This window comes from Centroberyx affinis, unplaced genomic scaffold (genome assembly GCF_046629955.1).
Source record: "Centroberyx affinis isolate AG114_WGS23_722 - 3 ecotype Tasmania unplaced genomic scaffold, CSIRO-AGI_Caff_v1 ptg000102l_1, whole genome shotgun sequence".
Taxonomy (NCBI): Eukaryota; Metazoa; Chordata; class Actinopteri; order Beryciformes; family Berycidae; genus Centroberyx; species Centroberyx affinis.
This window is the reverse complement of record NW_027278804.1, coordinates 689805-704396: the sequence shown is the minus strand read 5'-3', so window position 1 is coordinate 704396 and position 14592 is coordinate 689805. Positions and strand designations below refer to the sequence as shown.

Genomic DNA, 14592 nt, shown 5'->3' with positions numbered 1-14592 from the left:
TAATAATTACAAGGGGGTTGATTAAAAATGAATCCACCCCAGAACTCCTTTAAACTCCCATCAAACATTTTACTCCTAAGGTCTCCAACTGTGTCCTCTCACTTGGATGCCGGCTCCCTCGGGAACAGAGATTTTCCAGGCACAGTTCAGATAGTTGGCGTACGGCTCTGGGTATCCAGGAGAGAGGATGGTCCCCTTGCGTTCAGTTAACACCCCGCCGCAGGGAACTAGAGCGAGAGCCAGAGATTGAGAGAGAGAGAGAGAGGGAGAGAGAGAGAGAGAGAGAAGGAGAGTCAGTCACGACAGAGTTCAGACTGAAGTGATGTGAAGTCTACGCACACACACCTGCAGATCCAGGAGTGGGCAGGGGGGCACAGCGGGGGAAGGAGGAGGAGATATGAGCCCGCAACAGCACCATCGCACGTTTAAATGTGCACTCCTTCAAAATGAAGAGGAAGTAATTTTCCAGAGGTATGCGATAAACATTTCACCTATAGGAATCCTCGAGGTTAATAGAATGTATAGGCAGCATATATATATATATTTTAAGCTTTACTTATCGTCCAAATGGAATGCGTGCGCGTGTGTGTGTATTTGTGTGTGTGTGTGGGGGGGGGGGGGGGGGGGGGGGGGGGGCAAGGGAGGGAGCACGGGGCTTGCAAATATGCCGACTGTATACTGTAAAAGACAGGAATAGATTCATCAATCATGCATGCCTGAATCATGCAGCACAGTTCTATCATGTTGATGCCTCGTTGCACAAGTGAATACTAACATCTAAATCTACCAGTGGGGTTTTTAAGTCATGCAGATGGATTTTCAGACAGGCACTGATTAAATCAAGCTAGACTGAGAAGCTGGGAACCATGTAAATGCTACATTCAACATCATTTCAGCCCAGGAGAGAGTCTATACGAATGTGTGGCTAGAAAAAATCCTCCCCGAGGCATTAGGTGCACAGAATGGAGGACAGTACTTGTGTCACAAATTAATTAAATCAAATAGGAAATAGGTGTGTGTACCCTATATATGGCATAGCTGCGAATGCCTGGATTCTGCATGAATGTTTGTTGAATTATTTGATATACCGTAATTCTATGGGCTGACAATAAGACCTAAGACTCTTATCAATAAGATTAGAGTCCTCAGGATGTAAAACCTGCACTGGCAATGGATGACAGCCTGATTCTGTGTATTCATATACTGTTTGAGATCTAGCTACAAAGCTACAGATGTGCTTTATTTTACGGCCATGCTGTCAGTTCTGAAGCAGAAAATGCTTGTTGTTCCCAGAAAATCATCTTGTGCCATGAGTAATTTTGTCTGTCTTTGTCATTTTAATTCTCAGTGGGGTTTAACATGGAGGTGACACCACAGATTAGGGGGCAGGACACACTCTTCTCTTGTTCCATGCAGAGGGAAACAGTTGTACCCTGAAGTGCAATTTCATCTCTCGCAGGCCATACAAATCACATATTTCAATTCTGAGTGCGAGTCCTGTCTTAGCACACCTTGTTTCCAACAGTGCCACGAGGAATATATTTGTCAAGCCTCTCCTAATGCCGTGTTGAACTGGAATCACTGGCCAGGTTGTGCTGACAATGTCAGGCACCATGATGTACTTAAGAGGCAAACTCATTTTTAGATAACTTTTCTTACTCTGACAATCCCAGTTAAATACAGACCTGAAACCTTTGCTTGCTGCATACGTTGCAGTGTCAGATTCTCTCAAAATGGCACTCAGCACAATATGGATTGGGTCATGTAATGGAAAGTAATGTACATTATAGCTCCAGTGAGGTAGAAGAAAAAAAAAAGAAAAAAGCTTAATGACAGAGCCACAATTTCCTTATTGCTTTTCATACAATATGGGTGCCAATTAGCCTTTCATCCAGCCAACAACGCTTTGCATGGTGTTTGGCTCCAGTTTTGTCCATAATGGACTGTGGTAACCCAGGCATGCAGACAGGAATCCATTAGATTGCTAAACATGACAAAACCTAGAACAAAATGCATTCCCTTCCAATTGAAATGTAAGCTTTGCTGGCTACTTATTGAAACAAGCGGTGACTTACTGGACTGTTATAGACAGCCATCAAAATCACACACTTTGAGGAGAGAGGAGGTGTAATGTAGAAATATGTGTCCTTTTCCATTGTTGCTGTGCTCTGTTGAGATCCATTGTTATGCTGTCACCAGCTGGTGTGTATTTGTCGGACATCTGTTAAGCCACCCTGTGTATTTCGACATTCATTTCATGACAGATATCCTGCAAAGATGAAGTGATGGAAAAATCTACAACCAAGCCCACTGACTCAAACCCACTTACTCTTTTATTCCTTTCTTCCCTCACTCCTGATACAGACACAAGAGCTCCCTAGATTTTCTAAGGATGTAACTGCCAGTTGGGGGAACAATGCACTTCTTATCTTCTTCTACATCCATCGAGGACTTTGTTAATCAGACCTCTGATGTTCAAGTTTACCCAGCTATTGTATTAAACACTTCTCCTACGGGACCACAAGCAAAGCTGTCACCCAAAAGGGAGAAAGTCCTTGAGATGTTCAACACAGAGGGAATGTGTCCTCACAATGAGGGACCAGATGCTATTATTCAAGGACAAGGGTTTAGTCTGTACAGGTCAATGATAATCACTGTTTTCGATATCCATCAGCCACTGGAGGATTTGATTTGAAAGACAAAAAAGACAAGGGGGAGATAAGAGACAGAAAGAAAGACAGAGAGAAAAATATGCTACTTAGCAAGAAGGAAAAAAATAGCTGAGGGAGAAGTGAAAAAAAAAACAGATTTTTCAAGTCATCAGTTTGCCGCAATTTCAAACTCATCAATATTTTACAGGTGATATCCACCCTCCCACACATGCTCTGAAAATCATGCCAAAATGACTTCTTCATTCCTCTCCTTCCAGGCGAAACATTGGAGAAAATGAGCCCTATATACCTCACAGCAATCACACAGCGGAGTAATCACGCTTTCATATAATCACCGCCACGGTGAAGTCATCTTCAGCTAACGCATGTCGCATGTAGAGTGTTCAATATTGAAATCGATTAACTCCTAGATCACGACCGAACGAGAACAGCTCGCATTGTCGTCATGAATTCTGCTCCACAAATGGAAACTGAAGAATGTCAGTGCCTCTGAAATCTGGAGGACCATTGTCAGAATATCATATCACGGGGATGCTAGTTAAAGGTGACCTGAAGGTGTGAAGTGGCTACACAATGAATAACAAGAGGTGAAATATGACTGCAGCTCAAGCCCCACTGAGTGATCAGGCTGCTATTATCAGTAACCTTGACGTATATTTGAACACTTTCTGCTGGCTCTCCAAAGTCTCTTTCACACATAGTATCCATCTCAGTGCATTCTCAAGACAATGACCTTTGGCACAGTCAAACAGTATATAATGTTTTGATGGGCCATTTCCATGGTGTAATAATTATTCTTTTTTTTTTATAATTTTTTTATAAGTTATAAAAATAAGTAAACAGAAAAATGCACAGCAGAAAATAATTATTTTTTCATCATCAGACCCTGCTGAATTCTACATTTTCATGCTGAAACAAAGGCCTGGAAAATAAGTGCAACAGATTTAAGCATAGCATAATTTGGGGGTGATATTAACATTGCAAAAATAAAGACCGCACAATGACCGGTCACACTGATTACACACACACACACAGAGAGTGGAACTTAGGTTGAGGATTTCCCTGCCGACTTTACGACCATCAAAAACATTTCAAAGGATATTGTTTCGCGAGCTTAACAGCTCCTTCGAGTCGCATGAGCTATAAGTTAATGTAATCGGTTGAGCGTGATTAAAAACCATGACAGTCATAAAAGGATGAATACTCCCCACCTATCTCTGACAGGCTCATATGTCATATTTACAGCAGGTAGACAAGCGTGGGGAATGCATGCATTGCAAAAAGCTATCTGCACCGTCTGATATGCAAGAAACTCGCTGCAAGTTTTCATTAGAGATGTTTTAATTAAGGTGTCAAAAACGTGTCTGGTGATTGACACATACGCAATATGGGTGCTTTCATATCTAATGCACCATGTGGGAAATGTTATATTTTAATTATATTTTCCTATTTTTTTCCTAAGTATCTTATTTTTCTCCAAGTTTAAATTTATGTTTCTATTGAATTTATATCTGTATTTATATTTTGTTTATATTCAATTTGAAAGTTTTTCAGACAACAACAAAATAATGCAGTGTGGTCAAAATTGCTTTTTGCCAATTCTGTTGCTTGTAATGAGAATTACTGTCACCACTGAACTGTGCCAGTATCTAAACTATAAAATCGTAGCTTATATTGCCTCCATTATCTCCCATTTCTCTCCATTATTAATGGTAGAGTTCAACTCTCCACCTAAAGGCATACATCAAGTTTTCTTGGACCAATTAAGCACCAAAGCTGGCATCTCTACCAATTTTCCAAGGTCAGTTTGCTCTGAGAAAGTCTGTTAAAAACAACTACGCCATAGGATTTGAACTCTTCTAAAATTGTGTGGGACAGTCTAATTGGGACTGAATATGGTGGAAATGTTGCAGCATCTATTCTAAGTTTCAAAGTTATAAGTTTTGGAGGCAACAGAAGAGATGACAGGCATTGGTTTGAGCAGGGCTGGGGGATAGCCAATGGGTGAAATTCAATGTGGATAATCTATTGGGCAAAAATGAACATTATAATGACAAAACACTGTAAGTCATATTAGCCACAATTTCCATTTCCATTACCAAAACATGTTTCCTAAGTATCATGGCCTCAAGAGCAGCTCATGTCCAGAGAGGCGCTCTGGCCTTTGCAAACCCTAGACTGAGACAGTTTAATTGGTCTTGGGAGGCTATTCCGAAATAAGATTCCAGTGTTTCAAAACTAGCTTGGTGCGACACTGTTTACTCGTTGGCAACTCCATGTTGTGGCAACGCCAAGTATGAATCATGGCAATCTGTGAGTCCATGTAATTTTGGGCGGTAATGATTTTCTATGATCAGTTTTTTTTTTCAGCTGTTGTGCTCTCGGCTGTACAGGGAACAAACCTACTGAAATGAATACATGTATTCAAAAGGTGGGCCTCATCTATCTAACTATATACATAAACATGAAGGCATTTGCAGTTGGTAAAAGTGCAAGATTTGTATAATTTGCATGGAAAATGTCTTTCAATATATAAAATAAACAAAATCAACAGTTTACTTACATTGAGCCCCTTGTTAATTTGCACAATCTGAGGCACATGTGTAAAGTGATGGTAAATGATTTCTGCAGCAACTGTGCTGAGCAAGCAGTAATTGATTCCCAGAACGGAAGAACTGAGAAATCAACTTGGTTATGTTAATTTTTGAATGCTGACTTTACAATTTTTTTCCAAGTCAAAATCCATCTGGAAATACACACACACACACACACACACGCACACACACAAACACACCACTATTTATTCAATTCCACTATCCTCCTATAAAACTCAATGGGGACCATCGGAACATTATGCAACCATTCAGGCGAGGCTAATTAAATCATGATAGAACGCTGTGCTACAATAGCGCAACTCTGTAATTCAACAGCTTTGCATTTGTGGATCAAAAGCACAACAAGTGTTGCGTGACGAGCCGGGCCAATCGCAGCCGGACAAGGAGCCGGGGAAAGTAACCTTCTAAAAACAGGTACCGCGCAGGAGAGCGGGGTTCGCTGCCGTCATATCCCATAAAGAGGGCTTGAGTAATTGAGCATAGTGTTTTTGTTGAAGCTGTCATGAAACTATATCCATTATTCTGGACGAGTACACTGCCGCCGGGGGAGATGCTTCAGCCAGATTCAATCTCCAGATAAAGATCACTGTGTTTAAAATGGAACTGCGCGTGCCACTGCTATTCCCCCACCATTTGGCAGTAAACTCAGATGAACCCTGGCTCGAAATCTCCGGCGTTCACCGGCTAGGACTATTTGCTGGCTGGCACGCGGCCTGCCTTCAATAGATCTCTCCCAACCTCATCTATGTAGCTCTTTATCATCCCCAGGTAGGTATGTGGGTGTCTGTGTGAGACTGAGTACATCTTTGTCCTTCTGTGTGTGTGTGTGTGTATATAAATATGTGGGAAACTGTGTGTGGAGACGAGCCACATAAATCTGTGCATGCGTATGAACGTGTGCGTGCAGTGTGTGCATCCATGCAGGTATATTTGTGCGTACATGCTTCTGTGTACGCTTGCCAAAGGACCATGTACAGAAAGATGCTGGTTCCTTGAATAGATGCCTGGTCCAATGCACATCTTTGCGTTTGTCTTTGATCGGAGGGAGACTTTGGATGCTTGACAATCTGGAATGGGCATGAAGAAAAGTAATGACCAGAAAAAAACCAGGCACCCACCATCTTTATGCACCTGCTCCTTCTTTGTGGATCTGTGTGTGTGTGTGTGTGTGTGTGCATGCGGAGTGGGACCTGGATAAGGTCACTCACCGACACATGTGGGCACAGTGCCGTTCCACTGGGCCAGGGCGCTGGGCACGGCCTCGCACCTGATGGCGTTGGAGCCGTGCAGCGTGTAGCCTGGATTGCATTCAAACACGACCACCGTGCCGATGCCAAAGTCGTTCCCTATCCGCTTCCCAAACCGAGGCTCGGGGACCGAGCTGCACTGCGAGGCGCTCGTCCTGGGGACAGCTGGGGAGGACGGGAGGGAGCGAGCGAGCGTGAGAGGCAGAAACAGACAGAAACGGAGGGGGGGAGGAGGGTGGACGGGGAGAACGAGAGATGGGAAGACAAAGAAGGCAGAGAGAAATGGTCAAGCCCCTCTGAATCTCCTCTCACATCATCAGTCACTCCAGTCGGCTGTGCCAGGAGAAGCTCTGTCCCTTTACTCTGTTCAGCCAGGCCCAGCCACAGTCAATGGCAGTCTGCTGAACAGACTGTATGTGATGAATGCATGGCTAAATCTTTTTCTTTTTTTTAAAGCAAGCCAATGCACTGCCAATGCCAATACAACACTTTAACACAAGTAAAATGAAAGCTTCCATAACAAACATCTGGAAAGCATCAGGAAAAGAGTCTTACCTTGGTAAACAAAATGAAATCCTTTTGCGGTTTCTGTTCCATTAGTGGTAAACTTGAGTGTGATCTTGTTTCCTGAACTCAAAGGGAGTGTCTCGCCTATGTGGTAAAAGCAAAAGGGACATTATCAGGGATATTTTATATGATTTTGTCTTCAAATGTCACTGCATTAAATATTAACAGAAAAAGGCAAATTTTGATTCAGTTCTGTGAGACAGTCATGTAGCTATGTTTGTTTAAACAGTGTCTAATATGCTACGTTTCATTGCAATTCATTTCTACAGTCTAATCTGATCTACATCCTCATTGCAAAAATAGGGAAAAGCAGAGAAAATTAATTCTTACATTTTACATTAGAAACTGTCAAAATCTGTAATATTGCGAGTAGGGTGTGACAACAACAATTTACAACAGCTGTTTTGCTTTTGTTGTTTTAATTGGGATCTCAGAGGAGTTTATTCATTTATAATCATAACTTATTATGTATCATCATTGTGTTTCATTATATCATGATTAATTAGATGTGAAGAAAAAAAATCCTTTATCCTTGACAGCATAAAGCTGTGTTTAGATTTGATTTCAAGTTCCTCTGGGGGAAAAAAAAATGAAAGTTATCTTATTTAGGCTGAATTGAAAGATAGATATGCTGTCTTGCCTGTACTGCTGTGCTTTACACAATGACTCATATCTATGAGCTGCCACAGCTAAATAAAGAAAAGAGGTTTCATAAGTTTTACCTGAGTGGGATCCATAGATGGATGAAAGGAGGGCAGAATCTGTAGAGGGTCCATCATAGATCTCAACCACATCACTGGTCAGGGTCTGGAATACCACAAACTGACCAAACAGCACTGGAGGGATAGGAAGAGCAGGAGACAAAGAAAGAGGGAAAACATTGTGCATCAAAATGTGATCTTGTGGCAATCCAAAAATATATGTCCGCTTAGTTCAGCCCAGCTCACTGTGGTTCTTAGTGTCCCAGGGGGGGCAATTATCAGGTAGGCTGGTCTGAATCAAAATTGTTGAATCTTTTTAAGAGTCAGGCTGTTACTTTGACGTCACTGACACCTTGGAGCCAGCAACACTAGAGGTTAATTTTGTTCTAAGTGGAGCGCTCCCTTTCTGCTTCACAGGTCATGTTTCAAACCTCATTTGCATGTCTCTCTCTCCAAAAGGACACACCAGACAATTTTAACTAACCAATAAGTCATAAAGCTCAAGCCTTGAGCAGGAGCATTTTAGCAGAAACGATGCACTAAATCTGGTTTCAAAGGTCTGTAATTATTAATTGAGTGATAAGAGTCGGTGCTGTCGAAATATCGAAAGGATTGCTGATCTGTAGCTAGTTTGGCCCTCATGCGATGGAGAAATAACAGCACGTGATCCTGCAGCCTTATCAAATACCTTGGATCAGTACTCAATCCTCATAAATTGTGGCAAATTGTGGTCGATGATCCACTGTGCTGAGAAGAGCTCAGGTGCGCCTGGGGTTTTTCCTCAGATCTCACAAGTCCTCAAAATACCAATTCATTTCACTCCGATGCGTAGAAACAATACAAACATGAAGCAAATCATCACCACCTGCCACAGAAATTCATACTTTTGGTGCAGTAGGCTTCTTGGAGAGCAGCTTTTCACAGTGTATGTTACTATTTGCTCTTCATACTCGGCATACTTGGCTTCCACTCACACTCCGTAATCCTTTATGTGACATTTTCTTAGCACTCAATAATTACAGCGAATGTGCCTTTGAATTTTATGTCTCACTTAGGTGTACCACAGCATTAAAAATGTGGAGAACCACTGATGTACTGCTAAGGAGGCGGACATGGTACAAGTGCGACCTTTGCACAGTACGGTATATGATTGCTATGTAAGACAGGGGATAGAGAATATATATGAGAGCACAACAGAATAGACTGCAAGCACAGTTTCACTTTTCAGATGATACCATTTAATAGTTAAGACAAAATTTATTTCTCTGCACCTCAGATAATATTATGCTGATTGAGCTATGCCGATGCTAATGTATATGGATGTATCATACCTATAACCAGCTATAAGCCCATTATGTAAATATACATCCTAAACCCACAATTCTACCTGACCCTACTTTTCATTTTAACTGGTCGCAACTTTTTTTATGAAATTAATTTAAATTAAATGTAAGGCCATAAGTATGATATATTTTGGCATGTCATTATGGTCAAAAGTTTGAAAGTGTTGCCACAAACAACCATCCGTTCAGATGCTACTACTGAATGATAGTAATGAATAATGAATACCAAATCATGAATGAATAAATAATAATGAATCCCAACTTTTAGCACACTACAGCTTACTAGGAACACTCTGACCCTAAATCTAAACCAGCTGAAATAAAGTCATGCACTGTGAGCTTCATCAAGAGGGCATCTGGACAATGTCCTACTGGAGTATGACCTTTAATTTAATTAAAAGACCTTTACTAAATGACATGTCAAATGAGAACAGTATTGTTTATCACAAGAATAATAATTAAATCTTCATCCTCAGTCAAGAGCAGTCAGGGAAAATAAGAGACTAAGAACCTATGACAATGAACATCAGAGAATTATGTAAATAATGTCCTGCATGAATATTTCCAATTAACCATTCCTGATTATATCAATGTGTATACGCCCTTGAAAGTAATCTGATCTTTCTCCGACCGAATGAATGGACATGGCCGATTGGATCACTAGGTCTGTGATGCGGTGTGTGTGCGTGCGCGCATGTGTTACCACGTGCATGTCCGTGCACGTATATGTGTGTGCATTATCTATGGGGCAGATAACGGTCTCAATCTCACCCTCTGGTGCACAGGCATCACATGGAAGCTAAACCCTCCTTTTGCACTGCTCTCTATCATTCTATCACTCTCTCTCCATGACTCTAGCTCTCTCTCCCCTCTTCCCTCCCTCCTGATTAAGATGTATGAACAGCAGGGAAAGCATATTAGTATGAAATACTACCGCCATCTTCCCTTTTAACAAGTAGGTTTAATCTGTGAGAAATACCACTGATAAACAGCACGGTCTTAGTTCCTACAGTATGCGCTTCTTCATCAAACATTAATCTCTATTTGATTCTTTAGAGTTCTTTATCGAGTTTCTAAATAGAAAGAACCAGTACCATGTCTAAGTTCATTTAGAAAATAAAAGTACGCCAGTTTGAGTCAAGCAGTTTGTTCAGCCTAGTTGTATGTTTATGTCTACTGGTTAGATTTGAACAAACTGACACCTGGTTATCCTTCTAATGAACCTCGAAGGAGCTGCAGTGAACATGAGCAAAATATTTTAGTTTAGTAATTTGGTGTGGTGCTACCATGGTGACAGAAATGAAACCAGTGAAAAACAGATAGCTGTACACAGACACTCAGGTACTATTATTGGGCCATGCCGTGAATAGCAGACTTCACTCGGGATGCTGCTAACTGAAAGTACGTGAAAGCCTGTTTTCGCTCAGAACCACTGCATTAGCCACATGTGCCTTAAGGCAAAACATGCACAAAGTGCATCTGAAGAGGTGTTAAAGACACTGGTAACACAGGCAATAGCTAAAGGTAAGAAAAATGGCAGCATATGTTTGTCCTTCTGGCGATGAATTATGGAAGAGCTTCCTGTCATCTCCATTTTGTAGCAGTACGGAGCTTCTCTGGCATATAGCCTCACAGTACAGTACTGTAAGCTGTTATACCAGCCACAGAACTTTCAAAGAGAGAGCGAGAGCGAGAGAGAGAGAGAGAGAGAGAGAGAGAGAGAGAGAGAGAGAGAGAGGAGAAAGAGAGAGAAAGCAACACGAAAGAGGGAAAGACTAAGAAATGGAGAGAGCAGGAAAGAGGGGGTGCGAGGGTGGGTGGAACAATTTCTATGTTTTTATAATAAAGGTGACTCACTACTCGTTCTGTGTGACATGAAATAGATCGAACACAAACAGCAGCCAAAGACAAATGACAGCCAGGAAACTTTGACAAAGCAAAAAAACCCAAAATACAAATGCACACGCACGCACACAGAGCGGCACAGACAAACACGCACGCACACCGCTGTTCTTCCTCTGTTGAGTAGTACGGCTGCCTATGGCTGAACCAGTGTCTGAATAAGAGATGCTCGTTCCCTTAGGGAGAGCTCACTGCTATGGTATTAGCATACCAGCACAGTGTTATGCAGAATAGGCTGCACTTCATAGCTTGGTGCACACACACACACACACACAGACACACACACACACACGCACACACACGGAAGCAAGTGTATACACACACTCACGAGTACAGTCTTGCTCATTTCTCTCTCTAATCCAAAGCCAGCCAAGCATGACTCCAACCTGCTCCTCTGCTGTAATCACGTCCAGCTATTAAGTCAATAAATCATCATAAACTTGTTACCTAATTTATGCAAGACTATGATGAATCTTTTGTCCTCTGGGTGTAGTAGTAGTAGTAGTATAATGCAACATACTTTGGTACAATGGAGGGTGTCACTTTTCAAGCCTGCATCTACACATACTTTATACCCCTATGCTTCACCTTGAATTCTCCCATAGCGATTAAGTCTCTCCGATCTAATTTCCATTTCTCTATGGGTGTTTGATCATGATATTAGTGTATTATCTCGAACCAACATGCCCACTGGGAATTGATAACGCAAAAGCGCCAAATTACTGGTTGATCCTAATCACATGTGATGGTAATCTAATTTCCTTTTCTTCTCAAAATATAGCGATTTTTGTAAAATGCAACAAGAGGCTGTGGTGGCTTCTACAGTCTTTGGAGGTTTCAGACAGTCATCTTTAATGGATTGAGGGGACCGCTTTAATTAATCACACGATTAAGGAAATCAAATCAGAATCTGGGGTCACGACAGCACACAGTAGACTCATTAACAGGAGCCGAAGGGATCGTAGGAAAAGCACAGTCACCTACAGTGTACTCTCCGAATTCGCTTTATTAGATACACCTCGCGAAGACCGCATAGGACTCCCTTTTGCCTTCAGAAAAGCCTAAATTCTTTGGGAAATGGATTCAACAAGGTGCTGGAAACGTTCCACAGGGATCTTGGTGGGTGCTGATTCAATACACACAGTTCCAGCAGATTTTTTCGGCGGCACATTCATGCTGCGAAAAATCCCTTTCTACCTCATGCCGAAGGCACTCTATTGGGTTGAGAACTGGAGAAAGCCCAGGCCGCTGGAGTAAATTAAAGTCACTGTCACTTTGGTGGAACCATCTTGAGACAATGCGCGCTTTGTGACATGGAGCATTATCCTGCTGGAAGTATCCATTTTTAAAAGGGTTTGTCTGCGGCGGTGAATGGATGCACCTGGTCAGCGACAATGTTAAGGTGCGCTGTGGTGTCTAAGTGATGCTCAGTTGGTACTAAGGGGACTAATGTGTGCCAAGAAAACATTCCCTACACCATTACACCACCACCAACAGCCTGTACTGTTTACAGCAGGCAGGATGCATCCATGGATTCATGCTGTTCACTCCAAATTCTAACCCTGCCATCAGTGTTGTTTGTGTATTCTTGAATGCTACAAAAAAAAAAATCTTTCATGTAAGATGTTTTGTCACATGTGATGAACATCTACCAATCATATTTGATGGCCAGGCAGTGTATGTTTATCCATGATAAATGTTAAAAGTGATTTAAAAGTGATGCAAGATCAGTTGCAGTGGCAGTGCCAGTGAAAACAAAACAATCCTATATAAGTATATGTAACCCTGTGTCTTTGGAAAGAGCTTTCCCCTATGAATTGACTTGTTTGGAGGAGAGTACAGAAGAGAAAAGAAGTGGAGGAGGGTGGAGGCTGGAGAGCCGACAACATATCTGATTGGCTCACTGCTATTCTCCCTCCACTATAAACTTTGGCTGCACCTCTCACTTTTCGTCTGGCTTCTTTATCATCATCTTGGCTTTTGGGACGGTGTCCTCTTCCTGTCAAAAACAAGGGCATATGCTGCAGATAGGATTATTACAATACAACAGGGAACACAAATGTCATAATCTCAGAACAGCTTTTTCGGTCTCCATCTCTCCTCCATCTCCTATTTGATCTTACTGCTACAGAATGAATGAACGTGGCCTATTGGATCTTGTGTGTGTGTGTGTGTGTGTGTGTGTGTGTGTGTGTGTACGTGTGTGGTTGATATGATTACCCTAAAAGAAATTCATGAATGCTACACAGGCAACAAATTCCACAGTGCAAAGTGGAGATCCCCTTGGAGTATATTATCCTGCTTATATGGAGGCCACTTGCCAGAGTTAGAAAAAAAAATACTGTTCACCTGCATTTCCTCAAAGAAAACTTTCATTTGGGCTTTGTTCAGCGCAAAGTTTCTTTTTCCCCCAGCAAAGGTGATTCCCTCTTAGTTATTTGTTTTTTTATGCTTGCCAGAAGGGCGGGCATCTACAGTATATTGTTGCTAAGAGCCTGTAGGATTTTCAGGGGTCCTTGTTAAACTGTGCATGTCTGAAAAGCCTGTGGTAGGAGTAACCAAATCTGCCAGGAGCCCCGAGACAGAAGACCTGAAGCCCTGGGGGCTTATATGTATATATATGTTCATATAAGTGAATCATATAAGTGAAATTCAAATGATTGAAATTTCATTCCATTTTATCAATGCATGGTTGAAACCGGACACTCCAAACTTTGCTTGCACATCAAGTTGGAATGGTGATAAGCCAGTTTTGCTGGAGGTGTCTGGGTATCAAAAAAAGACGCCCTTCAGCCAATCAGAATTGAGTATTTATCTATAATAGAGTATAAGGGGCAGATAACAGGCTCCCCTGCTCAGGCATCATGTGGAAGCTAATCAGTGATCCTTGACTTCTTTTATAGGGTCTCCATCTCCCTCTCTCTCTGTCGTTTGCCTCTCTGTCTTCCTCTCCTGACTGAAGATGTATTAACAGCAGAGAGAGCATATAATAGAGATAATAGAGATACTGATGCCATCTTCTCTTTTGACATATATAGTAGGATTAATCGGCAAGAAATTTCACATATTAGCATGATAATCCTTACAGATTATCAAGAAGAACCCATTTCCAAATCTGCTCAAAAAAAACAAATTTCACACTTGTTTGATGCTACTTAAACCTTGAAATTCAATAGCTAAAGCATTGGTGATTTTTTAGACTAGGGCCATATTGCCTGTGATATGTGATCATTTGATGGTCATGTGCTTTCACAAATTGTCAACTGATATTTTTACACCAATATCCTTGTTTCCATTTGTTTGGGTTTTTTTGCACATAAAGGCACACAGGCAAAAGCTTTTGCTTGCTTTGCTTATGTGTTAATAACCACTTTGCTCTCCTATCACTACAGTTTCCCATTGGCATAAGCTTCACTTGACTCAAAGCATTTATGGTCTGAATCAAGCTACAGTGCCATGATGGCAGAAATTAAATGGGTAGGAACACTGATAGAAGCTCCAACTGATACACAGCCAGTCAGGTAAACTATTACTGGGCCATGCTG

General features: G+C 41.6%; 1 protein-coding gene across 1 annotated transcript in view; it reads right to left on the bottom strand.

Annotated features, from left to right (window-relative positions):
- LOC139647843 (CUB and sushi domain-containing protein 3-like) overlaps positions 1-14592 on the bottom strand; it is a 221515-nt gene that overhangs the window by 85174 nt on the left and 121749 nt on the right. The window contains 4 exon segments of the mRNA XM_071523829.1: positions 103-227; positions 6496-6699; positions 7090-7185; positions 7824-7937. Coding sequence (XP_071379930.1) covers positions 103-227; positions 6496-6699; positions 7090-7185; positions 7824-7937 — 539 coding nt within the window.